The sequence below is a fragment of the Oncorhynchus nerka genome, linkage group LG7 (assembly GCF_034236695.1).
Source record: "Oncorhynchus nerka isolate Pitt River linkage group LG7, Oner_Uvic_2.0, whole genome shotgun sequence".
In the NCBI taxonomy this organism is placed as follows: domain Eukaryota; kingdom Metazoa; phylum Chordata; class Actinopteri; order Salmoniformes; family Salmonidae; genus Oncorhynchus; species Oncorhynchus nerka.
Window position 1 is genome coordinate 29,941,662 of NC_088402.1, and position 27,537 is coordinate 29,969,198.

Genomic DNA, 27,537 nt, shown 5'->3' on the forward strand with positions numbered 1-27,537 from the left:
CTGTATATAGCCTCCACATTGACTCTGTACCAGTACCCCTGTATATAGCCTCCACATTGACTCTGTACCAGTACCCCCTGTATATAGCCTCCACATTGACTCTGTACCAGTACCCCCTGTATATAGCCTCCACATTGACTCTGTACCAGTACCCCCTGTATATAGCCTCCACATTGACTCTGTACCAGTACCCCTGTATATAGCCTCCACATTGACTCTGTACCAGTACACCCTGTATATAGCCTCCACATTGACTCTGTACCGGTACCCCCTGTATATAGCCTCCACATTGACTCTGTACCAGTACCCCCTGTATATAGCCTCCACATTGACTCTGTACCAGTACCCCCTGTATATAGCCTCCACATTGACTCTGTACCAGTACACCCTGTATATAGTCTCCACATTGACTCTGTACCAGTACCCCCTGTATATAGCCTCCACATTGACTCTGTACCAGTACCCCCTGTATATAGTCTCCACATTGACTCTGTACCAGTACCCCTGTATATAGTCTCCACATTGACTCTGTACCAGGTACCCCTGTATATAGCCTCCACATTGACTCTGTACCAGTACACCCTGTATATAGTCTCCACATTGACTCTGTACCAGTACACCCTGTATATAGCCTCCACGTTGACTCTGTACCAGTACACCCTGTATATAGTCTCCACATTGACTCTGTACCAGTACCCCTGTATATAGTCTCCACATTGACTCTGTACCAGTACCCCCTGTATATAGCCTCCACATTGACTCTGTACCAGTACCCCTGTATATAGTCTCCACATTGACTCTGTACCAGGTACCCCCTGTATATAGCCTGCACATTGACTCTGTACCAGTACCCCCTGTATATAGCCTCCACATTGACTCTGTACCAGTACCCCCTGTATATAGCCTCCACATTGACTCTGTACCAGTACCCCCTGTATATAGTCTCCACATTGACTCTGTACCAGTACCCCCTGTATATAGCCTGCACATTGACTCTGTACCAGGTACCCCCTGTATATAGCCTGCACATTGACTCTGTACCAGTACCCCCTGTATATAGCCTCCACATTGACTCTGTACCAGTACCCCCTGTATATAGCCTCCACATTGACTCTGTACCAGTACCCCCTGTATATAGCCTCCACATTGACTCTGTACCAGTACCCCTGTATATAGTCTCCACATTGACTCTGTACCAGTACCCCCTGTATATAGCCTCCACATTGACTCTGTACCAGTACCCCCTGTATATAGTCTCCACATTGACTCTGTACCAGTACCCCCTGTATATAGCCTCCACATTGACTCTGTACCAGTACCCCCTGTATATAGTCTCCACATTGACTCTGTACCAGTACCCCCTGTATATAGCCTCCACATTGACTCTGTACCAGTACCCCCTGTATATAGTCTCCACATTGACTCTGTACCAGTACCCCCTGTATATAACCTCCACATTGACTCTGTACCAGTACCCCCTGTATATAGCCTCCACATTGACTCTGTACCAGTACCCCCTGTATATAGCCTCCACATTGACTCTGTACCAGTACCCCCTGTATATAGCCTGCACATTGACTCTGTACCGGTACCCCCTGTATATAGCCTGCACATTGACTCTGTACCAGTACCCCCTGTATATAGCCTGCACATTGACTCTGTACCAGGTACCCCCTGTATATAGCCTGCACATTGACTCTGTACCAGTACCCCCTGTATATAGCCTCCACATTGACTCTGTACCGGTACCCCCTGTATATAGCCTCCACATTGACTCTGTACCAGTACCCCCTGTATATAACCTCGCTATTGTTATTTTACTGCTGCTGTTTAATTATTTGTTACTTTTTCCCCCTATTTTTTTACTTAACACTTATTTTTCTTAACTTCTTAAAGCATTGTTGGTTAAGGGCTTGTAAGTAAGCATTTCACTGTAAGGTCTACTACACCTATGGTATTCGGCGCATGTGACAAATACAATTTGATTTGATTTGTATTCGTAAGCTGCAGACTCCTTCCCTGTCAGTGGCTGGGAGGATCGTGTTCTTTTGCATAAGGCAGCCATTCAAGGTGTTCGGGCATGTGAACACTGACTAAACTGCTTGACTTAACCCTGGATTGTAAACTGTCATGGTCAAAACATATTGATACAGTAGTAGCTATGATGGGGAGAAGTCTGTCCATAATAGAGAGCTGCTCTACCTTCTTAACCACTATCAACAAGACAGGTCCTAAAGGCACCTAGTTTTATCGCACCTGGACTACTGTTCAGTCGTGTGGTCAGGTGCCACAAAGAGGGACCTCTGAAAATTACAATTGGCTCAGAACAGGGCAGCACGGCTGGCCCTTAAATGTACACAGGGCGCTAACATTAATGATATGCATGTCAATCTCTCATGGCTCAAAGTGGAGGAGAGAATGACTTCATCACTACTTGTTTTTGTAAGAGGTGTTGACATGCTGAATGCACCGAGCTGTCTGTTTAAACTACTAGCACACAGCTCAGTCACCCATGCCTACCCTACAAAACAAGCCACCAAATGTCTCTTTTTATTGATTTATTTCACCTTTATTTAACCATGTAGGCTAGTTGAGAACAAGTTCTCATTTGCAACTGCGACCTGGCCAAGATAAAGCATAGCAGTGTGACATAGACAACAACACAGAGTTACACATGGAGTAAACAATAAACAAGCCAATAACACAATAAACAAGTTAATGACACAGTAGAAATAAGAAAGTCTATATACAGTGTGTGCAAACGGCATGATGAGGTAGGCAATAAATAGGCCATAGGAGCGAATAATTACAATTTAGCAAATTAACACTGGAGTGATAAATGAGCCGATGATGATGTGCAAGTAGAGATACTGGTGTGCAAAAGAGCAGAAAAGTAAATAAAATAAAAACAGTATGGGGATGAGTTAGGTAGATTGGGTGGGCTATTTACAGATGGGTTATGTACAGCTGCAGCGATCGGTTAGCTGCTCAGATAGTTGATGTTTAAAGTTGGTGAGGGAGATAAAAGTCTCCAACTTCTGCGATTTTTGCAATTTGTTCCAGTTACTGGTAGCAGAGAACTGGAAGGAAAGGCAGCCAAATGAGGTGTTGGCTTTGGGGATGATCAGTGAGATGTACCTGCTGGAACGTGTGCTACGGGTGGGTGTTGTTATCGTGACCAGTGAACTGAGATAAGGCGGAGCTTTACCTAGCATAGACTTATAGATGACCTGGAGCCAGTGGGTCTGGCGACGAATATGTAGCGAGGGCCAGCCGACTAGAGCATACAGGTCGCAGTGGTGGGTGCTATAAGGTGATTTAGTAACAAAACGGATGGCACTGTGATAGACTGCATCCAGTTTGCTGAGTAGAGTATTGGAAGCTATTTTGTAGACGACATCACCGAAGTCGAGGATCGGTAGGATAGTCAGTTTTACTAAGGGTAAGTGAAGTGAAGTGGAGGCTTTGTTGCGAAATAGAAAGCCGATTCTAGATTTGATTTTTGATTGGAGATGTTTAATGAGTCTGGAAGGAGAGTTTACAGTCTAGCCAGACACCTAGGTATTTATAGTTGTCCACATATTCTAGGTCGGAACGTCCAGGGTAGAGGTCGACCGATTATGATTTTTCAACGCAGATACCTATTATTGGAGGACCTAAAATGCCAATATCGATTAATCGGCCGATTTTAAATGTATTTTATTTTCTTTGGAATAATGACAATTACAACAATACTGACTGAACACTTATTTTAACTTAATATAATACATCAAAATCAATTTAGCCTCAAATAATGAAACATGTTCAATTTGGTTTAAATAATGCAAAAACAAAGTGTTGGAGAAGAAAGTAAAAGTGCAATATGTGTTATGTAAGAAAGCGAACGTTTGAGTTCCTTGCTCAGAACATGAGAACATATGAAAGCTGATGGTTCCTTTTAACATGAGTCTTCAATATTCCCAGGTAAGAAGTTTTAGGTTGTAAAAACGCACGAAAGTGCTGTTTGAATGAATGTTTACGTGCCTGCTTCTGCCTACCACCGCTCAGTCAGATATTTAGATACTTGTATGCTTGTATGCTCAATCAGATTATATGCAACACAGGACACGCTAGATAATATCTAGTAATATCATCAACCATGTGTAGTTAACTAGTGATTATGATTGATTGTTTTTTATAAGATAAGTTTAATGCTAGTTAGCAACTTTGCTTGGTTTAGTGCATCCGCGTAACAGGCAGTCTCCTTGTGGAGTGCAACGAGAGAGAGGCAGGTCGTTATTGCGTTGGACTAGTTAACTGTAAGGTTGCAAGATTGAATCCCCCGAGCTGACAAGGTGAAAATCTGTCATTCTGCCCATGAACAAGGCAGTTAACCCACTGTTCCTAGGCCGTCATTGAAAATAAGAATGTGTTCTTAACGGACTTGCCTAGTTCAATAAAGATGTATATAAAAAAAACAGCAAATCGGCGCCCAAAAATACAGATTTCCGATTGTTATGAAAACTTGAAATCGCTCCTAATTAAATCGGCCATTAATCGGTCGACCTTTAGTCCAGGGTGGTGATGCCAGTCGGGAGGCCAGGTGCAGGCAGGGCACGGTTGAAAAGCATGCATTTCATTTTACTAGCGTTTAAGAGCAGTTGGAGGCCACGGAAGGAGTGTTATATGGCATTGAAGTTAGTTTGGAGGTTAGCTAGCACAGTGTCCAAGGAAGGGCCAGAAGTATACAGAATGGTGTCGTCTGCATAGAGGTGGATCAGGGAATCGCCCGCAGCAAGAGCGACATCATTGATATATAAAGAGAAAAGAGTCGGCCCGAGAATTGAACCCTGTGGTACTCCCATAGAGACTGCCAGAGGTCCGGACAACAGGCCCTCCGATATGACACACTGAACTCTGTCTGCAAAGTAGTTGGTGAACCAGGCGAGGCAGTCATTAGAAAAACCAAGGTTATTGAGTCTGCCAATAAGAATACAGTGATTGACAGAGTCGAAAGCCTTGGCCAGGTCGATGAAGATGGCTGCACAGTACTGTCTTTTATCAATGGCGGTTATGATATCGTTTAGTACCTTGAGCGTGGCTGAGGTGCACCCGTGACCGGCTCAGAAACCGGAGAAGGTACTGTGGGATTCTAAATGGTCAGTGATCTGGCTTTCGAAGACTTTAGATAGGCAGGGCAGGATGGATATAGGTCTGTAACAGTTTGGGTCTAGGGTGTCACCCCCTTTGAAGAGGGGGATGACCGCGGCAGCTTTCCAATCTTTAGGGATCTCGGATGATACGAAAGAGAGGTTGAACAGGCTGGTAATAGGGGTTGCAACAATGGCGGCGGATAGTTTTAGAAAGAGAGGGTCCAGATTGTCTAGCCCAGCTGATTTGTACGGGTCCAGGTTTTGCAGCTCTTTCATAACATCTGCTGTCTGGATTTGGGTGAAGGAGAAGCTGGGGAGGCTTGGGCGAGTAGCTGCAGGGGTGGGGGGGCGGAGCTGTTGGCGGGGTTGGAGTAGCCAGGAGGAAGGCATGGCCAGCCGTTGAGAAATGCTTATTGAAATGTTAGATCATCATGGATTTATCAGTGGTGACTGTGTTACCTAGCCTCAGTGCAGTGGGCAGCTGGAAGGAGGTGCTCTTGTTCTCCATGGACTTCAGTGTCCCAAAAGTTTTTGGAGTTAGAGCTACAGGATGCGAATTTCTGCTTGAAAAATCTAGCCTTTGCTTTCCTGACTGCATGTATTAGTTCTTGACTTCCCTGAACAGTTGCATATCGCGGGGACTATTCAATGCTATTGCAGTCCGCCACAGGATGTTTTTGTGCTGGTCAAGGGCAGTCACGTCTGGAGTGAACCAAGGGCTATATCTGTTCTTAGTTCTGCATTTTTTGAACGGGGCATGCTTATCTCAGATGGTGAGGAAATTACTTTTAAAGATTGACCAGGCATCCTCGACTGATGGGATGAGGTCAAAATCATTCCAGGATACCCTGGCCAGGTCGATTAGAAAGGCCTTCTCGCAGAAGTGTTTTAGGGAGCGTTTGACAGTGATGAGGGGTGGTCGTTTGACCGCAGACCTATAGCGGATACAGGCAATGAGGCAGTAATCGCTGAGATCCTGATTGAAAACAGCAGAAGTATATTTGGAGGGCAAGTTGGTCAGGCTGTGTGTTGAGTTATTTTGAGGGGACAGCTAATTTACACTGTTATACAAGCTGTACACTCACTACTTTACAGTGTAGCAAAGTGTCATTTCTTCAGTGTTGTCACATGAAAAGATATACTCAAATATTTACAAAAATGTGAGGGGTGTATGTTGAAGAGGGTGGGGCTTAAGCTGCATTCCTGTCTCACCACACGTCCTGGTGGGAAGAAATCTGTTTTTGCCTATTTTAACAGCACACTTGTTGTTTGTGTACATGGATTTTATGATGTTGTATGTTTTTCGCTCAACACCACATTCTATCAATTTGTATAGCAGACCCTCATGCGAAAATGGGGCAAAGGCTTTTTTCTCTCTCTCTCTCTCGCTCTCAAACTCTCTCTTTCTCTCTCTGTATAAGGTTTATGTAAGATTTGTTATCTCTGTGTCTGTTCTCTGGTCCTCTCTGTGGGGTGGTCAGTGCTTTCGATGGTGAGCTGGACAACATCACAGTGTGTAGAACCCCTCTATCACATGCAATCTTATTCATTAGAATCTAAAAGGCAGAACTGATTCTAGGTCAAGCTTCCTACTCAGAGATTCTTTATGAGCACACACCAGATCTTAGGGTTAACTCTTCTTGACATTATAATGGTGTCATTCTTGCTCATGGAAAACATTGTAGCTGGTTAGATGGTACTGTACTTTTCATTGATACTTCTACTTTGCTTATATCCTTCCCAGACTAATGTGATGAGAATATGTTAGTTTTGATAACGGCATGAACATACTATTGGACAACTTTAGGTGGATACTGTGTTATGTATGCAGTGACTATTGCTAAACTGTATTTTGTATTCCACCACGTTAGGTGGCCCACTCATCCCAGCCACCGGGTGTGTCACAAATGGCACCATATACCCAATATAAACTCAGCAAAAAAAGAAACATCCCTTTTTCAGGACCATGTCTTTCAAAGATAATTCGTAACTTCACAGATCTTAATTGTAAAGGGTTTAAACACTGTTTCCCATGCTTGTTCAATGAACCATAAACAATTAATGAACATGCACCTGTGGAAAGGTCGTTAAGACACTAACGGCTTACAGACGGTAGGCAATTAAGGTCACAGTTATGAAAACTTAGGACACAAAAGAGGCCTTTCTACTAACTCTGAAAAACACCAAAAGAAAGATGCCCATGGTCCCTGCTCATCTGCATGAACGTGCTGCACGGAGGCATGAAGACTGCAGATGTGGCCAGGGCAATAAATTGCAATGTCTGTACTGTGAGAAGCCTAAGACAGGGCTACAGGAAGGACAGTTTATCATCCTCACATTGGCAGACCACGTGTAACAACACCTGCACAGGATCGGTACATCCGAACATCACACCTGCGGGACAGGTACAGGATGGCAACAGCAACTGCCCGAGTTACACCAGGAACGCACAATCCCTCCATCAGTGCTCAGACTGTCCGCAATAGGCTGAGAGAGGCTGAACTGAGGGGTTGTAAGGCCTGTTGTAAGGCAGGTCCTCACCAGACATCACCGGCAACAGCGTCGCCTATGGGCACAAACCCACTGTCGCTGGACCAGACAGGACTGGCAAAAAGTGCTCTTCACTGACGAGTTTTGTCTCACAAGGGGTGATGGTCGGATTCACGTTTATCGTCGAAGGAATGAGCGTTACACCGAGGCCTGTACTCTGGAGTGGGATCGATTTAGAGGTGGAGGGTTCGTCATGGTCTGCGGGGGTGCGTCACAGCATCATCGGACTGAGCTTGTTATCATTGCAGGCAATTTCAACGCTGTGTGTTACAAGTAAGACATCCTCCTCCCTCATGTTGTACCCTTCCTGCAGGCTCATCCTGACATGATCCTCCAGCATGACAATACCACCGCGCACAGAACGAGCAGTATGGCTGGTGGCAGTGTTCTGCCATGCTCAGCGAAGAGCCCGGATCTCAATCCCAATGAGCACGTCTGGGACCTGTTGAATCGGAGGGTGAGGGCTAAGGCCATTCCCCCCCAGGAATGTCAGTGTTCTGCCATGCTCAGCGAAGAGCCCGGATCTCAATCCCAATGAGCACGTCTGGGACCTGTTGAATCGGAGGGTGAGAGCTAGGGCCATTCCCCCCCAGGAATGTCAGTGTTCTGCCATGCTCAGCGAAGAGCCCGGATCTCAATCCCAATGAGCACGTCTGGGACCTGTTGAATCCTAAGGCCATTTCCCCCAGGAATGTCAGTGTTCTGCCATGCTCAGCGAAGAGCCCGGATCTCAATCCCAATGGCACGACCTGTTGAATCGGAGGGTGAGGGCTAAGGCCATTCCCCCCCAGGAATGTCAGTGTTCTGCCATGCTCAGCGAAGAGCCCGGATCTCAATCCCAATGAGCACGTCTGGGACCTGTTGAATCGGAGGGTGAGAGCTAGGGCCATTCCCCCCCAGGAATGTCAGTGTTCTGCCATGCTCAGCGAAGAGCCCGGATCTCAATCCCAATGAGCACGTCTGGGACCTGTTGAATCGGAGGGTGAGAGCTAGGGCCATTCCCCCCCAGGAATATCCGGGAACTTGGTGCAAGAGTGGGTTAACATCTCACAGCAAGAACTGGCAAATCTGGTGCAGTCCATGAGGAGGAGATGCACTGCAGTACTTAATGCAGCTGGTGGCCACACCAGATACTGAGTGTTACTTTTGATTTTGACCCCCCTTTGTTCAGGGACACATTATTCCATTTCTGTTAGTCACATGCCTGTGGAACTTGTTCAGTTTATGTCTCAGTTGTTGAATCTTGTTATGTTCATACAAATATTTACATGTTAAGTTTGCTGAAAATAAACGCAGTTGACAGTGAGAAGACATTCCTTTTTTGCAGAGTTTACTATATACACAGCTAGTGCGCCCAAAATAAAATAAATTGTGTGTTGTTTGGGACACAGAAACTGAAAATGCAATATTGCTGGTTTATCTTGGAGCTGCGTCAGTTGTCTCAATCAGAGGAACCTTTTGTCTTTGAAGGAAAGGCCCATTGAAAAGGTCTATTCCTAAATAGATATCACCATGATGTGTTCTCTTGTACCTGTATGAAAGCATGAATTGACTGATACATGAAAGGCACTTATCAAGTCTTTTGACCATCACATCACAGATGATTAAATTACTTGACTCCATTGTTTTAACAATCAGCTTCTTTCAAACCTAACAAATAGGCAGTTCATTTGAGAGACATTGAAATAGAGTGAGCAAGAGAGGTACACAACCACATGGCTTTGACAGATAGGTGAAAGGGGAGGAGGACAGTGGGGGAATGGGGGGAGAGACCATGCTCTCTTTCTCTCACTCTATCGCTCTCTCCAGCTGACTCAGGCCTGTGGGGTGTGTGTGTGTGTGTGTGTGTGTGTGTGTTCAGAGCCATTAGTATCACTGTGGTAATTCAGGACTCTATGTGCCCAAATTATAATTAGACATTCACCAAAGCGCTCAACCAAGTGATTTCCTTAAAAAAGGCCATCTGTGGACCAAGTGGGTGTGGGTGTATTCAGACAACACTCTGTCTCTCTCTCACACACACACTTTGAGCTTTATCACACAAAACATTACACAAGGAGAGGAAGTCTTGTTGTTCTGATTGTTCATTTACCAAGCTTGAATCGAGGAGTGTAATTGAAAATGGCCCCCATCATCATCATGGCGGAACTATAATAAAGGCGCACACACACAGTCCACCCACTGCTCCCTATATCTATCTAACCCAGACTGATCTTTCATTTATCACTGCTGTGTCAGCCACTCTCACTCACACACACACACACAGTCCACCCACTGCTCCCTATATCTATCTAACCCAGACTGATCTTTCATTTATCACTGCTGTGTCAGCCACACTCACTGACACACACACAGTCCACCCACTGCTCCCTATATCTATCTAACCCAGACTGATCTTTCATTTATCACTGCTGTGTCAGCCACTCTCACTCACTCACTCACTCACTCACACACACACACAGTCCACCCACTGCTCCCTATATCTATCTAACCCAGACTGATCTTTCATTTATCACTGCTGTGTCAGCCACACTCACTGACACACACACAGTCCACCCACTGCTCCCTATATCTATCTAACCCAGACTGATCTTTCATTTATCACTGCTGTGTCAGCCACTCTCACTCACTCACTCACTCACTCACTCACTCACTCACTCACTCACACACACACACGCACACAGTCCACCCACTGCTCCATATATCTATCTAACCCAGACTGATCTTTCATTTATCACTGCTGTGTCAGCCACTCTCACTCACTCACACACACACAGTCCACCCACTGCTCCCTATATCTATCTAACCCAGACTGATCTTTCATTTATCACTGCTGTGTCAGCCACTCTCACTCACTCACTCACACACACACACACACAGTCCACCCACTGCTCCCTATATCTATCTAACCCAGACTGATCTTTCATTTATCACTGCTGTGTCAGCCACTCTCACTCACTCACTCACACTCACACACACACAGTCCACCCACTGCTCCCTATATCTATCTAACCCAGACTGATCTTTCATTTATCACTGCTGTGTCAGCCACTCACTCACTCACTCACACACACACACACACAGTCCACCCACTGCTCCCTATATCTATCTAACCCAGACTGATCTTTCATTTATCACTGCTGTGTCAGCCACTCTCACTCACTCACTCACACTCACACACACACAGTCCACCCACTGCTCCCTATATCTATCTAACCCAGACTGATCTTTCATTTATCACTGCTGTGTCAGCCACTCACTCACTCACTCACTCACACTGCTCACACACACAGTCCACCCACTGCTCCCACTCTATCATCTATCTAACCCAGACTGATCTTTCATTTATCACTGCTGTCATTCAGCCACTCTCACTCACTCACTCACACACACACACACAGTCCACCCACTGCTCCCTATATCTATCTAACCCAGACTGATCTTTCATTTATCACTGCTGTGTCAGCCACTCTCACTCACTCACTCACTCACACTCACTCACACACACACACAGTCCACCCACTGCTCCCTATATCTATCTAACCCAGACTGATCTTTCATTTATCACTGCTGTGTCAGCCACTCTCACTCACTCACACACACACAGTCCACCCACTGCTCCCTATATCTATCTAACCCAGACTGATCTTTCATTTATCACTGCTGTGTCAGCCACTCTCACTCACTCACTCACTCACTCACACACTCACTCACACACACACACACCTTTCACACCCACACACCACACACACACCACCACACACACACACACACACACACAGTCCACCCACTGCTCCCTATATCTATCTAACCCAGACTGATCTTCCATTTATCACTGCTGTGTCAGCCACACTCACACACTCACTCACACACACACAGTCCACCCACTGCTCCCTATATCTATCTAACCCAGACTGATCTTTCATTTATCACTGCTGTGTCAGCCACTCTCACTCACTCACTCACTCACTCACTCACTCACTCACTCTCTCTCTCACACACACACACACACACACACACACACACACCTTTCTGTGAACCCCACTACAGCCAACAGGCACTCCCCAGCTACCTTTGATAAGGCTACAATTATTGTCCTGATGCCAAGTTGCATGTAGATAGATTATCATTTTATCCTTAAAATGATGTAAATAACTAAGTATAAGTGGATGTATGCACACCCCATGCCCTGTACCCATTATGTACTTCACCTCCAGCCAGCTGTTCATCAAAGGAGGGGGCTATGGGAGGAGGGTTTGAGTTGTGTACAGCAAACGTGCACACTAAGATTGCACCTCTACAATTTTCTCTTCACACTGTTCAATTACCAAATTTTCCTCCAATGTAGCACTAATGCAATTCCACAAAATACACAACATGTACAGCAGCAGATTGGCAAAAATCTAATAGCACATTATCCAAACAGGTTGTCTCTTATAAGCCTTTAGCCTAGATTCAAAGCATACACATACTGTAATTAACACTGCTGGACTGCACACAAGACCCGACTGCAGTTTAGAGTTGTCATCAGGACTGAAAATTAGATCCCTGTCCGATGCAAGCCCGATGAGCTGAAGCCCGAGCCCAGGCCTGGCTCGACATCACAGAAATGAAATGAGGCCGAACCTGAAATAAAACTGACTTCTAGAAAACAGCAGGCTATATTGATTTAAACTGGTGTTGAGAACAGAGCGGCGGAGTTGGGTGGCAGCGGACTGAGGAGACGAGGAAACAGCTATTGGGAAGCGCAGAGAAAGGAAAATTCACCTTCGCTATGATCAACTGAATGATGAAAATATTGGAATATTGTAATTGAAGGCATGTTTCAAATTCTTGCTTATACTAAAACTCCCAAAGTCCTATACAACTGTTTTAAAGCAATAGTTGTGTGTGGTCACCTACATGATCATTTCAGCACCGTTTTGATTGGGACAGAGCCATGGCACTGCTTTAAGACAACGTGGAGGACTTTAACGTGTTTAACGTGGGGGACTCATACAGATAAATCAATCAATGTCAGATCTTTGTTTTCACTGAATCTCCTTTGGATATTTGGTAACAATTAGGCTGTGGAAATGTTAGCTTAATTGAGGTGAGGGCTAATGATGAGTCCCGTGTGGCTCAGTTGGTAGAGCATGGCGCTTGCAATGCCAGGGTTGTGGGTTTGATTCCCACGGGGGACCTGATAATCAATCAAAGTGATTTTGTTTCACTGAATCTCTGTCTGTATATTTGGTTAATTGATCTCTGGCTGGAGAAGTGGTAGATCATTTAATCGTTTGCTCATCTATCACTAATCAGAAACATTTAGCATGCAATAATGTAGCCTAAATCAAGTGTATTATCTATCTATTGACTCACGTAGGAGTAGCCTTATATAGTGCCTAGGCTATTTTCCTATCATCCCAATTCCACTGAAACCCCAAATCCTGACTCCTGTCTCGCATGAAAATGTATAACTTTATTCTGTAATCCATAGGTTGCATTATCAAAGCACGTCTCTCTTATTCATGTGAAAATACCAGGGGCACAACTTTCACTGGGGCTGGGGGGACATTCTGAAATTGCATTTTTGTCCTCCCCAGTTTTATGATAGAAAACGAGGCAACGGTGTGCTTTAGGACCATGCGGACGCCTCCGAGTGCTAGAGGCGTCACTACAGATCCGGGTCGATCCCGGGCTGTGTCACACCCGGCCGCGACTGGGACACCCATGAGGCGGAGCACAATTGGCCCAGCATCGTTAAGTTAGGGTTTGGCCGGCTGGGATCTCCTTGTGACGGCCGGGCACATGCACGCTGACTTCGGACGCAAGTTATACAGTGTTTCCTCTGACACAATGGTGTGGCTGGCTTCCGGTTTAAGCGAGCAGTGTGTCAAGAAAAACCTCCCTCTGCAACTGGATCCTGGACTTCCTGACAGGCCGCCCTCAGGTGGTAAGGGTAGGCAACAACACATCTGCCACACTGATCCTCAACACTGGGGCCCCTCAGGGGTGTGTACTTAGTCCCCTCCTGTACTCCCTGTTCACCCATGACTGCGTGGCCAAGCACGACTCCAACACCATCATTAAGTTTGCTGACGACACAACAGTGGTAGGCCTGATCACCGACAACGATGAGACAGCCTATAGGGAGGAGATTAGAGAACTGGCAGTGTGGTGCCAGGACAACAACCTCTCCCTCAATGTGAGCAAGACTAAGGAGCTGATCCCATTAACATCGACGGGGCTGTAGTGGAGCGGGTCGAGAGTTTCAAGTTCCTTGGTGTCCACATCACCAACGACCTATCATGGTTCAAACACACCAAGACAGTTGTGAAGAGGGCACAACAAAACCTTTTCCCCCTCAGGAGACTGAAAAGATTTGGCATGGGTCCCCAGACCCTCAAAAAGTTATACAGCTGCACCAACAAGAGCATCTTGACCGGTTGCATCACCGCCTGGTATGGAAACTGCTCGGCATCTGACCGTCAGGCGCTACAGAGGGTAGTGCGTACGGCCCAGTACATCACCGGGGCCAAGCCTCCTGCCATCCGGGACCTATATAATAGGCGGTCAGCCCATAAAATTGTCAGAGACTCCAGTCACCTGAGTCATAGCGGTACCGGAGCGTCAAGTCTAGGACTAAAAGGCTCCTTAACAGCTTCTACCCCCTAGCCAAAAGACTGCTGAACAATTAATCAAATGGACACCGGACTATTTACATTGATACCCCCCCCCCCTCCATTTCTTTTGTACACTGCTGCTACTTGTTGTTTATTATCTATGCATATTCACTTCACCCTGACCGACATGACCTCAACTAACCTGTACTCCCGCACACTGACTCGGTACCCTCTGTATATAGCCTCGTTATGTTATTGTGTTACTTTTTATTACTTGTTATTTTTTACTGTATGGGCGCTTCTGATTTTGGTAGTATTTCCCGGGACTCTCTGCATAAATATAAATTATTCCCGGTATTGAAACTTTGTAGATTTCCTGGAAAATATGAATCCCTAATACACACCCACACACACATTGACATGGACACACCAGCCAGATCGCTCAAGATCCGCTGCGAAATTTGACGTCCATGCAGGTAAGCAGGACATTAGTAGATTACTTCAAAACGGGCCACTAGGGGCAATGGTGACTACTATTACCGTACAGTAGGTTTGGGGTTTGCTAGGGCATTGTGGACGGGGCTGTCGGAAGCCGTAAACTGTGAGCTCCGGCTCCGAGGGTCGCTGGGTTCAATCCCAGTGCTAAGCACTCGTTTTTTATTTTGGGAGGTTTCAACCTATCCAAACATGAACCTTTAACTTAACCATTCGGAGGGAATGCTTAAACGTAACCATGGAGATGTTTTTGTTAAAACATGTTATATAGTTGACCTGAACCACTTTCTGTGGTACGCAAAAATGTGCGTGTATTTGTGTGCGTGTGTTAATATGTTGTCATTGCTGCTCTCTGATTCCACTTACTGACTCTGTGCTGCCCTAACACTCCTCCAACACACACACACACACACACACACACACACATACAGCGCAGCGCATTTACATCTAGCCTACTTCCATACTATACTATACAACAGCCATGATCGTTATGTGCTGGAGACAAGTCTTCTATCATGCATCGTTATGTACATAGTATGGGACCATAGGCTGCATCTTCATGTAGTCTCTCTTTCTCTGTTGTGTGTTGTTCTCCCTGTTAAGGCTGTGTTTGTGCTTGTGTGTGTATATGAGTGTGTGTGTGTGGTTGAAGTTCCATCTATGTCCACTCTGTGTCACTGTGGGAAGCATGTCTAGGGCACACTTGGCATAGGAGACCTGTTCCTCGGGGGGCCAAGACTGTGACCTATAACAACAACAGAGCTGAATCTGACCTGAAAGGCATTCTACTAACAAACTCTACTGCAAAGTTCTCTCTGTTTGAAAGAGCAACTGAGCAAACAGACTTTCCCTCCGCAATTGTTTTTGTCAGCAGACAGTTTGCTTTGCATCACTTCAATACGGTACACACAAATGAAGCCTTCGTAAGCAAATCGAACAAAACCCTTCGTATGTCTTTCAGGCTCCAATGGTGTAAGCCGACGCATCACCGTGGGGGATTCTGACAGTCCGCACAGGTGAGAATAAGTGCCATCAGAGACACTCATCTATACACGGCTCTGGGTACCTTCTGTATAGTTAACAATGTCATACTGATCTCCTAGAAACTGACTGGGAATACAGAGAGCTAGAGAGTTACGTTTAAGTGCTATGTTTTCTGTGAGTTGTCCATGTAATCTCCAGCTCTATCTCCCTCCAGCCCAGGCCAGTATCAGAAGGCAGGGGAGGGTATGAGAATGGTGTCTATGCCCTGAAGCCCAGCAGCATGTCAGGTAACACTTTTAAAATACATTGAAGTATTCATCTAACAGTCAGAACAGAACAGTCTCTTTGGGGGGGTGCATGTCACAGCACAGAATGCCTCACTGGTCTGGGTCAAAATCTGTGTCTGTGTGTGTGTGTGTGGGGGGGGGGGGTTGTTTACTGCATTAAATTGAAAAGAATGTCCTCATCATCAAGGCTTTTGACCCAGGCGAGTGTGGCATGCTGTGCTGTGCTGTGCTGTCTTGCTGTGCTGTCTTGTGCTGTGCTGTGCTGTGCTGTCTTGTGCTGTGCTGTCTTGTGCTGTCTTGTGCTGTGCTGTCTTGTGCTGTGCTGTGCTGTGCTGTGACACTCACAAAAAGAGACTGTTTCTGTTTCTAAATGCTTTCTGCTTCTCGTTTCTAGAGCAAGGAGACAAATGCACCACCCCCCGCTGGAAACATGAGGCCATGCAAAATGGTACAGTTCTATACCTCCCTCTCAACTATTCTAGCTGTCTATGTATCTACATCAGTGTTGGCTGCTGAGGGGAGGACAGGCTTGTGGTAATAGCTGGAACGGATCAATGGAATGGCATCAAACACATGTGTTTGATACCATTCCACTCCTTCTGCTCCAGCCATTACCACAAGCCTGTCCTCCCCAATTAAGGTGCCACCAACCTCCTGTGATCTACATAGTACAGTTACAGTCCTCCCTGTCATTCTATCTCTCTACATAGTTCTGTTCCTCCTCCTCATACTTCTCTATTCTATACTGTCTGTCTGGGTTGTGGGGTTATAGTAAAGTAGTCTTGTGGGGTTATAGTAAAGTAGTCTTGTGGGGTTATAGTAAAGTAGTCTTGTGGGGCTATAGTAAAGTAGTCTTGTGGGGTTATAGTAAAGTAGTCTTGTGGGGTTATAGTAAAGTAGTCTTGTGGGGTTATAGTAAAGTAGTCTTGTGGGGTTATAGTAAAGTCTTACATTGGGGGTAGTTGAACAACAGTGAAGAAACACTGCACTAAAGGGTGCTCTCAGAATATATTTTGTCATTAGGAGAATGACATGTACTATTGAAAGGTTTCTGACCCTATTGAACTCGATTTGATCTAATATATGTGCATGTCATACGGCTGAGGTAGAAGGAACAGTCAGAACAGTCAGTGACATTCTAAACCACTGTATAGCAGCTCACATATGAATTAGAGATCCAATCATTAAATCATTTCCCCATTTCAGATGCACCTTGATCTTCCCTTTCATTCTCGGAAAGCTGTGTGTATGTGTGTGTGTATGTCTGTGTGTGTGTGTATGTGTGTGTGTCCGCTGGCCTTACTGACAGAGATCTGAACTAAATAGTAATGTCTGCGTGGGAGAGAGATAGCGTCATGCCAGCTGGGTACTCTCGGTGTCTGTGTTTTATTCATGTGGAAATGTCCAGGCTGAATATGGAAACAGACAGGGTTTGGTTGGGTCCTCTCTGTCACTGTTTAAAGAGGAGAAGCTCTTCTGCACACTGCGCTTGCAAAGTGTCAAATATATATTTTCTGTGCCAACGTTTCAGCCTCACAGCCTTAGGCAGAGCCATGAATGTTAGATGTTTGTTACTGTTACCTGGCAGAGGATCCGTGTGCAGTGATGAGGTCAAAGGCATTCACGTGTCACTCCTTTTGCCATGGGTAACATAGAGGGCTGCTTCTGTATTGTTGCCGGGTAAAGTAGTATAATTGTGTGGTTTTCTCTTCTACAAAAATAATTTTACCCTAAGGCTGATAGTGTGCTATTTGATGAACCCATTCATTCTATTTCATGAACCCATTCAACCCACCCCCACCCCTCACCCCCCACACACTCACACACACACTCCCCTCTTTTAGTGCTCCATTTTTAGGTTCCGTTTTGAATAATTCAGTTCTCTGTCTCTCATCCAGATGGATGCGGGACACAACATGCTGTCTGTCTGTCTGTCTGTCTGTCCTGTAGCTCTCACTGAAACCTTTTGAATGTCTGTCCATCTCTCTTTCTCTCCCCCTCTGTCTCGCTCGTTCTCAGAGAGAGAGAGAGAGAGAGAGAGAGAGAGAGCTTTTGGCCAGTTGTATAGTTATATTATATTGCAGTGTTATATTATATTGCAGTATCAACCCTTCGATACTAACACAAATTAACAGAGCCTAAGGGACAGTTCACCCAAATGAGAAAATAACATGTTTGTTTCCTTACCCCTTATCTATGGATGAGAAAAGACATCATTCCATGGTTTGGTTTTGGTTACCTGGCCACTGTCACCATACGCTAACCTTAGCGCTTTTGTCCAAATATCTGTTCAAGACAATGTACCAGATAATAGCATATTTTACATTTCTTGGTGAAATTATTGAGCTACACAATCAGTTTCCGACATGTTAGGTGATTTGGACCTGAATAGCAGTATTGACTACTAGCATCTGCTTGTCATTAACTATGACACCATTGCCTGAGATTCACCAAACACCATAATTCCTTTTCTGAGTAGGCTTCCCCTGTGAGCAGGTCGATAATGTGTAGACATTTCCCACTGAAAAGGTATCTAGTAGTAGTAGATCTAGTAGTAGGTATAACTCTGAACGTGATCCGGCAGCACTGTGCACTGTTGTGGCACAAATTACTTTATGGATTACCAACAATGGAACTTCTAATTATCACACTTGCTACCAATATTAACGGAAGTGTAAAGAATATATGTTTAATTTAGTACCAGAAAATATAGGTGTCATTAGCAGAAAGCCCCAGGAAAAGACAATTTTCTTGTTATTGTTAACACACTTGACACCTTGTGAGCTAATATAGTGATAAACCTAATAGACTTTAGTCACACTCACTTTGGGGTGAACATTGGAGTGTTCATTGTGAATCATCGAGGCTCTCCCAACGGTTTGCCTCGGCTCACCCCGGCCTTGTGAGGGGAAGGTTGCCCGGGGCCTGGTGTTAGCCTAGTGTCCTCCTCAGGTAACACGGTGTTGGACGGGGACATCTGGCTCAGGATAACACGTCACACCAGGCCCTATCCTTGCAAGACTGAAGCCTGCCATCTGAAAATTGTTGTTGACCAGCTTTGAACCCTCTGAGACCTCAAGTGATCGATCAGGGAGGGAATATATTAGCGAAAAGCCTGCTTCGCTATCCAGTATCGACAGGTGCTGAGGAACGGCTCTCCCTGGTACTGTTATACCCATATCCTTAGATCCGCTGACCTTTCTGTGAGACCTCAGAAATACAACAGAAATGGCATAATTCATGGTTATCCTTGAATGTATTAACGCATGGGAACAACGGTCACCTCACCTCTGTGGATCAGTTAACGGTTCAACCCTAGCATTATCACTGGCAATGCCTGGGTCTGGAGGAACAATCACACTTGCTCCAAAAAAGATCCCATTCTTTGGGTGAGTTTTGAGTAGATATTAGTGTTTATGTTTAGAGGGAGATATTATTTTTTCTTTTTATTCAGGAGAGATTTTAATTTAGTGAAAGAGTGATTTTATGCTGCTTATGAACAAATAGTATATCTACAGTGTGTGCATGGCATCTAAGATTGAAATGATGCCTTTGCAATACTATATTTGATTGTTGAATGACGGTTGCTGTCTTGGTGTTTTGGGTTTTAGTGGCAAGCAGCTCGAGCTCTTTGAAGGGTCTGTAGAGTCGATGGAGTCGTCAGAAGAGTGGATGCAAAAAACTCTGCTCTCTGAAACGTTTACTACTCAGTAACAGTTACTTAGTACCATTGAGATGTTCATTTCACGGTGGTGCAACCCAGTAGACCAAATGAACAAATTAATGAACCTATTATTTGATCAGTCAATTAAGTAATTGAATCTTGAAGGATCTGTTTGAATTCATCACTATTGAAACATTGTGTTGAACACATTCATTGAGTCAACATAGCTGAGCAATTTCTTTTAAGCGTTCTTTATCAACGTAATAACGTTGCATTAACGTTGTTAGTTGGTTGAATTTGTAAAAGTAATTAATGTACACAGCTTTGGTCTAATTTCAACCCAGATTTCAACCACAATTCAATAATAGGGTTTCAAGGTTTTGATTGAATTCATGTTTGATGGCAACTCAGGCAAACAAAACAGAATATAGATTATAGATATATAATATATATAGATATATAGATGAATATAGATCAGACATCTTTTGTGTTTCTGTAAGAGTTATATAATTCATGATTATGTTGTATACTTGGCAATATTGGTCCAGAAAGTATGCAATCCTAAAGGAAAGTTGATCAATGTGAAGTGTGTTTATGGTCTGTTTCAATTCATTGTAAAACTCGAATTCACTGTATGTTTTATGGTCACTTATCTTTTTTGTGTATAATGTATTTAAACTGTGTCTAAATTCCTCTTTCTGTTTCTGTCTCTATATGTTGTCTACTGCTAGCAGCACCATATTACCAAGTCAAATACATGATGGTTATGTGTAAATGTACTTAGCGAATAAAGGTGATTCTGATAATAGTAGGGTTGTGTAACGCCCTCAAACGTCAGCTTAAAAACAAGTTCTAGCTCTAAAGCGATCGATTCCTCAGATGAAGAAATAGTTACACTAGATACAAATAACATGAACAAAAAAGACAGATGGGCAACAACATCCCAAACTGAGAAAAAATACCCTTATCTAGAACAGATTGCAGTGTATTGACTGGAGTTATATTGTCTGATAGAGGACTCGGGACAGCAACTGTCAAGCGTCTAAGAAACACGAATGAGATTAAGGGCCACGGAGGACTTCACCTCATGAAAAAGTTAAACTGGTATCAAGGGCCACTTTAGGAGCAGATTTGCCTCAAAGCGCCTTACTTTTAGCAGCTGTTATGTGTTGATTGTGTTGCAGTCTTAGCCACAGTCGTCTGAGCCCACTCCGGTGTTGTGTTACTGGTTACGATAGGATGGCTGGTCACGTGGATACATATTTTTAGAAGGGTATTTTTATGGATCTATTGGCTGCATCGGAAATGGCACCCTATTCCCCTAATGTGTCTGGTCAAATGTAGTGCACTAAAAAGGGAATAGGGTGTCATTTGGGAGACCTCCACTGTGGTTAAGTGACTATAGTGTGCCTCTGTCTTTGTCTCGCAAACACACGTCTGTTCAGCATCTTCTTTGATTCATTATTTGATTGTTCAGAATCGCCTTATATGCGCTTTTATCTTTTGATTCATTAGTCTAGTAATGAAAATAAACAAATTGTTATTTTGTTTGTAAATATGTGTGCATTTATGTAATAATTAATCTAAACGTATTTAAGGTTCAACACAAGGGATAATCAACCAGGGGCTATGCGTTCTCTGGAAAATTGTGAACAATGTAGAAGATGTGTTCCATGACCCGCTAGCAGAGTGGAACTTACCCTCCACAGAGTTGCATTTTTTTCCAAAGAACGCATAGAGCCCCGAGTTGATTATCCCTTTTATACAATGTCTATAATTTAACACATTTAGAAATTTAGAAACGGTACAAATTTGTTCAACATCCACTGAAGTAGTTAGCAAGGTTACTAGATAGGTTCAATAGTTGCCAGGCTAACCAAACCATCAGTCCTTTCTTGCTATTATGAAAATCAACAATGACAATAATATTTCAATTCGACTTCTGCTTTCAAAAGCAGCTCAAACAGAACATGTATGAATGAACTACAGCCATTGAATTCTACCGTGCAAATATACTGTGTGTTATAGAGAATTATGCAACGGGTGGATCTAATCTTGGATGCTGATTAGTTAAAACCGCATACTTGGCTGGGCTGTGTCTATTCCATAAATTACCACCGGCTAAATCTATGACGTTGAAACGTCTATTTACTCTGTTCCATCTCACTGCGCAATCCACTGTCTCATCAGCCTAGCCAAGCGATTTCTTTTAGACTAGCATTTGGTTTTCAACAGTGGAGATTTGTATATAACTTGCTGTCTGTCTTTCAATATTGAAATTCGATCTCCAGCTGTCCCATAGTAATGAACAGGTTGGGACGAGACAGACAGGCAGACAGCTTTTCTCAGCCAGTCGAACTCATGAATCAGCTGGCATAATTTTTATGGATATATATAAAGAAATGTCAATAGAAAACAGGTAAAACTAAAACGAAATGCTGCTAGTTTGCAGTCTTGCAGCTTCAGTTTGAAGTGATTGTGTTAACTGTGTTGTTGGCTAGTTACTCTGAACAACAGTGATCTGAAGAGAGAGCACATTTTCTATGCCAGGTGAAATCGCGCCTCATTAGCTCATTGTTATGGATGTATCCAAATAAATGTCACTAGAAAGCAGCTTAAACAAATGCAAATGCAGCTACTTTGCAGTTATTCTGGCTGCACTGTTTGATGTGACTGTAAGTTAGCCGTAGTTGGCTAGCTAGAAAGGGATAAGAACGTTGACAGCCAGTATGGCAATGGAACATTTAGAACAAACCATTGGGTCGCGTCCATAGATACAGAAAAAAAAGATTTAACGACCGAACTGATAGAACAAACAACTAGCCGGCTTAGGTAGCAACCTTAGATTTGTGTTGGATCTATATCTTGTGGAAGGATGAAATAGTATGAATAAATTAATCAAAATAAAGTTTTTATGAAAATATGTCAATAATCATTTATTAAATCTTAATAAGTACACTGAACAAAAATATAAATGCAACGTGCAACAATTTCACAGATTTTACTGTTACAGTTCATTTAAAGAAAATCAGTCAATTGAAATAAACTCATTAGTCCCCATTCTATGGAATTCACATGACTGGGAATACAGATATGCATCTGTTGGTCACAGATACCTTTAAAAAAAAGGTAGGGGCGTGGATCAGAAAACCAGTCAGTATCTGGTGTGACCATTTGCTTCATGCAGCGCTACACATCTCCTTCGCATAGAGTTGATCAGGCTGTTGATTGTGGCCTGTGGAATGTTGTCCCACTCTTCTTCAATGGCTGTGCGAAATTGCTGGATATTGGTGGGAACTGGAACATGCTGTCATACATGTCGGTCCAGAGCAAGCCAAACATGATCAATGGCTGACATGTCTGGTGAGTATGCATTCTATGGAAGAACTGGGACATTTTCAGCTTCCAGGAATTGTGTACAGATCCTTGCGACAAGGGGCCATGCATTTTCACTCTGAAACATGAGCTGATGGCGGTGGATGAATGGCAATGGGCCTCAGGATCTCGTCACAGTATCTCTGTGCATTAAAATTGCCATCAATAAAATGCAATTGTGTTCGTTGTCCGTAGCTAATGCCTGCCAATGCCATAACCCTACCGCCACCATGGGGCACTCTGTTCACAACGTTGACATCAGCAAACTGCTCGCCCACACAACGCCATACACACTCTGCCATCAGTTTAAACTGGGATTCATCCGTGAAGAGCACACTCTTCCAGCTTGCCAGTGGCCATCAAAGGAAATCAAAGGAAAATTCTGGCATAAATTAACCCTTTTGAATGAACTATTCTATTCTAGTCTGAAGTGAAGTCTAATTTTGACTTTAAATAGGCCTAAGAAGACTAAACCCGATTATTCCAAGATTTGAACTGTAATGTGAATGATATTGTTGATCATCCGGATCTAATTGTCAAATTGAATTGACTCATCAGGTGCTAACCCTAACCCTAACAAACCAAACTTCTACCGAGACTGTCAGCTACTACTTATTCATACAGAAAAGTATTTCAGATGACTTTTCTTTTGTTATTTTGTTCTGTCTTAGTTTGTTGTTAACTTCCGCCAGCGGCACGGCACCACCATATGTGTGTGACTAGGTGGTGGTGGTTGGTGAGACACATCACAGCCTTGAGTGCAAGGCTTTAATCTGCGAGAACATCACCATCTTGTTGCTGTCTGTCTGTTCCACTTCTAGGATTGACAGAGTCAGATTAGAAACCCCATGTCGTCATAAAGCTCCTGCCCCGTTCGGCTGAGAGGGCACTGTGTTTTGGGGTGGGGCCGGGCGAGGACGGGCGGGGCAGGTGCTAGATGTTGTACTGTAGGGGTGGGCCAAGGACTCAGTATATAAGACACATTCTACCAACATAGTCCCTACTTGCTCCGTACACATATTTCTTATCATATCCATATCAATCATTTCATTATTAATTTACCCTACTTGAACTTAACGCTGAATTAATCACGCTTAGCGCTGAATTGATACGTAACATTGTCTCCAGTCTGCTTTTTTCTTCTGTTTTTGTTGCCTTCGTCAGCCTTTTGTATGTGCCTACCTGCCTTCGGTGCAGCCGCTGGCCATCATGAACTACTGCATGCCTGACATGTATGAGATGCCTCATGGCGTGGGCGGTGGCTACCCGATGCAGGGCGGTGGGGAGTACTGCATGTATGGAGGTGATGGTCCCGGGGGGTACGGGCACTGTGAGCCCCAACCCATGCACCAGATCCACCCTCCCTGCATGGAGCAGGCTTGGCCCCCCAGCCAGCCCTACGCCTGCTCCTACCCAGGACCCAACCCCGTGTTCAAAAGTGAATACTGCACCATGGAAGTGCCTCTCAGCCACTACAACCACCAGCCCGACTACTATTCTGAGGGGAAGCCTGACTTCTCCCACATGCAGTGGATGCAAGAGGTTAACAAGAAAGGTAGGGAATTGGGACTAGTGCTTATGGTAATACAAGCTGGAAGGAACTAGGGATATTGTGATGGGGTGACAACCTGAAAGGTCGGGACTAACCCGGTGGTGTGATGGGGTGACAAGCTGAAAGGTCGGGACTAACCCGGTGGTGTGATGGGGTGACAAGCTGAAAGGTCGGGATTAACCCGGTGGTGTGATGGGGTGACAAGCTGAAAGGTTGGGACTAACCCGGTGGTGTGATGGGGTGACAAGCTGAAAGGTTGGGACTAACCCGGTGGTGTGATGGGGTGACAAGCTGAAAGGTTGGGACTAACCCGGTGGTGTGATGGGGTGACAAGCTGGAAGGAACTAGGGATATTGTGATGGGGTGACAAGCTGAAAGGTCGGGACTAACCCGGTGGTGTGATGGGGTGACAAGCTGAAAGGTCGGGACTAACCCGGTGGTGTGATGGGGTGACAAGCTGAAAGGTCGGGACTAACCCGGTGGTGTGATGGGGTGACAAGCTGAAAGGTCGGGACTAACCCGGTGGTGTGATGGGGTGACAAGCTGAAAGGTCGGGACTAACCCGGTGGTGTGATGGGGTGACAAGCTGAAAGGTCGGGACTAACCCGGTGGTGTGATGGGGTGACAAGCTGAAAGGTTGGGACTAACCCGGTGGTGTGATGGGGTGACGGCCTGACAGCTTGTGTTGGAGTGCAGTTGTAGAGACGTGTGACAGGTGCACAAATATCTCCTTTTGATTGACTACATCTGACCTGATATTGTTGTGTTGTATGTAGTGTGTAACAGTATTTGATGTATACTAGTCTAGTTTGGCTTAAACAGTGCTTTACCTCATTTCAAACCGTTGCGTGTTGAACCTTGCTCGTATGTGTATATATAATATGGTAATGACTCTTGATACACTATAATCGTAGTGATTCTGATACTATATGATTATTACCACCGAAACACTGAGGTCTGTGAGTTTATCAGTTGGTAAGTAGAACCATTAGCACAGTTTGTAGTTATGTACGTTGAACTATATATTCACTTTCAAACTCTTGAAGTTCAAAGGCAAATTCAGGCCACCAACATATTATGAGTCCATGGACTTTGAAAAACTTGTTGACAAATGTATGAATTGACTGTCAGCATGTCTCTGCGTTTGATTGTCCTGAACAGTGTTCTTAGCGTCTCTCATAATGATTTGCTACAGGTGGATAATTAATTGTCTTGAAGACCTGAGCTCCTTCGATCAGGCTTTAGTTTGGACTAATTGCAGTAAATCCAAGTCGACCTAAGGTGTCATACCGTGCCAGAACTGACCCGGCACCAGAGGACCTGTTGCATTTTGTGCTTTGTGTGTGTGTGTGTGTGTGTGTGTGTGTGTGTGTGTGTATTGATTGCTAGTGCAGGGAGAAGGCCTACAGAATGGGTAACAGAAGGCTGGAGCGTGGTTGATGGATTGGCCCGGACTTCCCTCGACTAGTATTGATCATTTATTGACCTCTGCCCCCACCCTTCCCTTCCTACCCCCCACCTGCATTCACCCTGCTCGTGTGTCCGGGCTGGATCACCTCCCTCACTGATCCTACCTTGTTAACTCGGCTTCTTAACTTGTTAATGCTACACGCTTTAGGCCTTTTTGGAGAACTTTGTGTTGAAATGAATGATGCCAATCTTAAATACATCTGTTGGAATTCACCTCTTTGTTTCTAAGTTGCTTTGTCTAAAAAATATAATGTTCAGTGGTCAGACAGTAGTAAATTAATACTTTATTATCTCATAGGGACATTTTTCTGCCAACAATAGAGGCATTCCTGGCATACATCATTTGTTGTTTCTTAATGCTGTTTGTATCCCTGTTAACGGATCATCACAGGCCTATATGCTGTGTTTACATTTGATATATTTCTCTTCTGTTAGGGTACATCCCTAGTTACCTGGACAAGGACGAGTTATGTGTGGTATGTGGGGACAAAGCTACAGGATATCACTATCGCTGTATCACCTGTGAAGGATGCAAGGTAATACCAACAGTGGACATATGTATTAGTAACATATGTAATAATACCAACACTCTCTGACATAGTATCAATTAAAAAGGAAAAATTCAGTTGATGGAAAGAGATGATAATTAAATTGAAATAAATATTCCATTACCACTGCCACCAACCTGAACTTAGACTGATAGATTGTTGCAGATCATTGTGTTTCAAACATTCCTTTTATCTTTTTCCCAAAGGGTTTCTTCCGGCGGACGATCCAGAAGAACCTGAACCCAACGTACGCGTGTAAGTACGAGGCAAAGTGCATCATCGATAAGGTGACCAGGAACCAGTGCCAGGAGTGTCGCTTCAAGAAGTGCATCACTGTCGGCATGGCAACAGACTGTAAGTACTATTCTGCTTAGTTGAGATCCCCAGAATAACTTTTATAGAGGATGTTCCCTCTTCTAGAGTGAGAGAAAAGTATATTAATGTAGCCTAATATTAAAGTTTTCCTATTTAATTGAGAGGACATTCACTACCACTCCAATAGCAGCAAAAAAAATAACAAATGAACTAACTAGCACTACTTCTGATTGCTCAAAAAATGTGTCTATATATACGCTCCAATCTACCTGAGAGATCTACTTACTGAAGTTGATGACTGTGCCTGGCCTGCCAGGTGGCTCATCACGGAGAGCTGCTTAACCTCTCTATTTCAGAGTACAGAGATAGGAATAACTAATGTCATGACTCATCATAACAGATATAGACTGCCAAACAAACCTCGTTGTTAAATGTTACTCTGTACAAATACTCTAAAAAGCTAATACATTCTTAGATCCAAAAAAGTCCCATTTTATTGTGTAATGTCTATCATTTCTATAATGTTTTCTGTTTTTACTTGAATTTGTATTATTTATTTA

The 27,537-nt window shown here is 44.2% G+C and overlaps 1 protein-coding gene and 1 non-coding gene across 13 annotated transcripts in view; both read left to right on the plus strand.

Moving 5' to 3' along the window:
- LOC115131435 (thyroid hormone receptor beta) overlaps positions 1 to 27,537 on the plus strand; it is a 137,961-nt gene that overhangs the window by 93,133 nt on the left and 17,291 nt on the right. For 5 of the 12 annotated variants that reach the window (XM_029663165.2, XM_029663159.1, XM_029663158.1 and 2 more), the window contains 6 exons: positions 15,744 to 15,798; positions 15,981 to 16,053; positions 16,448 to 16,501; positions 24,257 to 24,647; positions 26,550 to 26,650; positions 26,869 to 27,016. In XM_029663165.2, the coding sequence (XP_029519025.1) occupies positions 16,484 to 16,501; positions 24,257 to 24,647; positions 26,550 to 26,650; positions 26,869 to 27,016 (658 nt within the window). In that variant the 5' untranslated portion in view covers positions 15,744 to 15,798; positions 15,981 to 16,053; positions 16,448 to 16,483. The remainder of the gene's footprint in view (positions 1 to 15,743; positions 15,799 to 15,980; positions 16,054 to 16,447; positions 16,502 to 24,256; positions 24,648 to 26,549; positions 26,651 to 26,868; positions 27,017 to 27,537) is intronic. The other 7 variants (XM_065020397.1, XM_065020398.1, XM_029663170.2 and 4 more) reach the window with 3 other exon arrangements.
- Positions 12,792 to 12,865, plus strand: trnaa-ugc (transfer RNA alanine (anticodon UGC)). Its single transcript has one exon. It is a non-coding gene; the product is annotated as a tRNA-Ala (tRNA).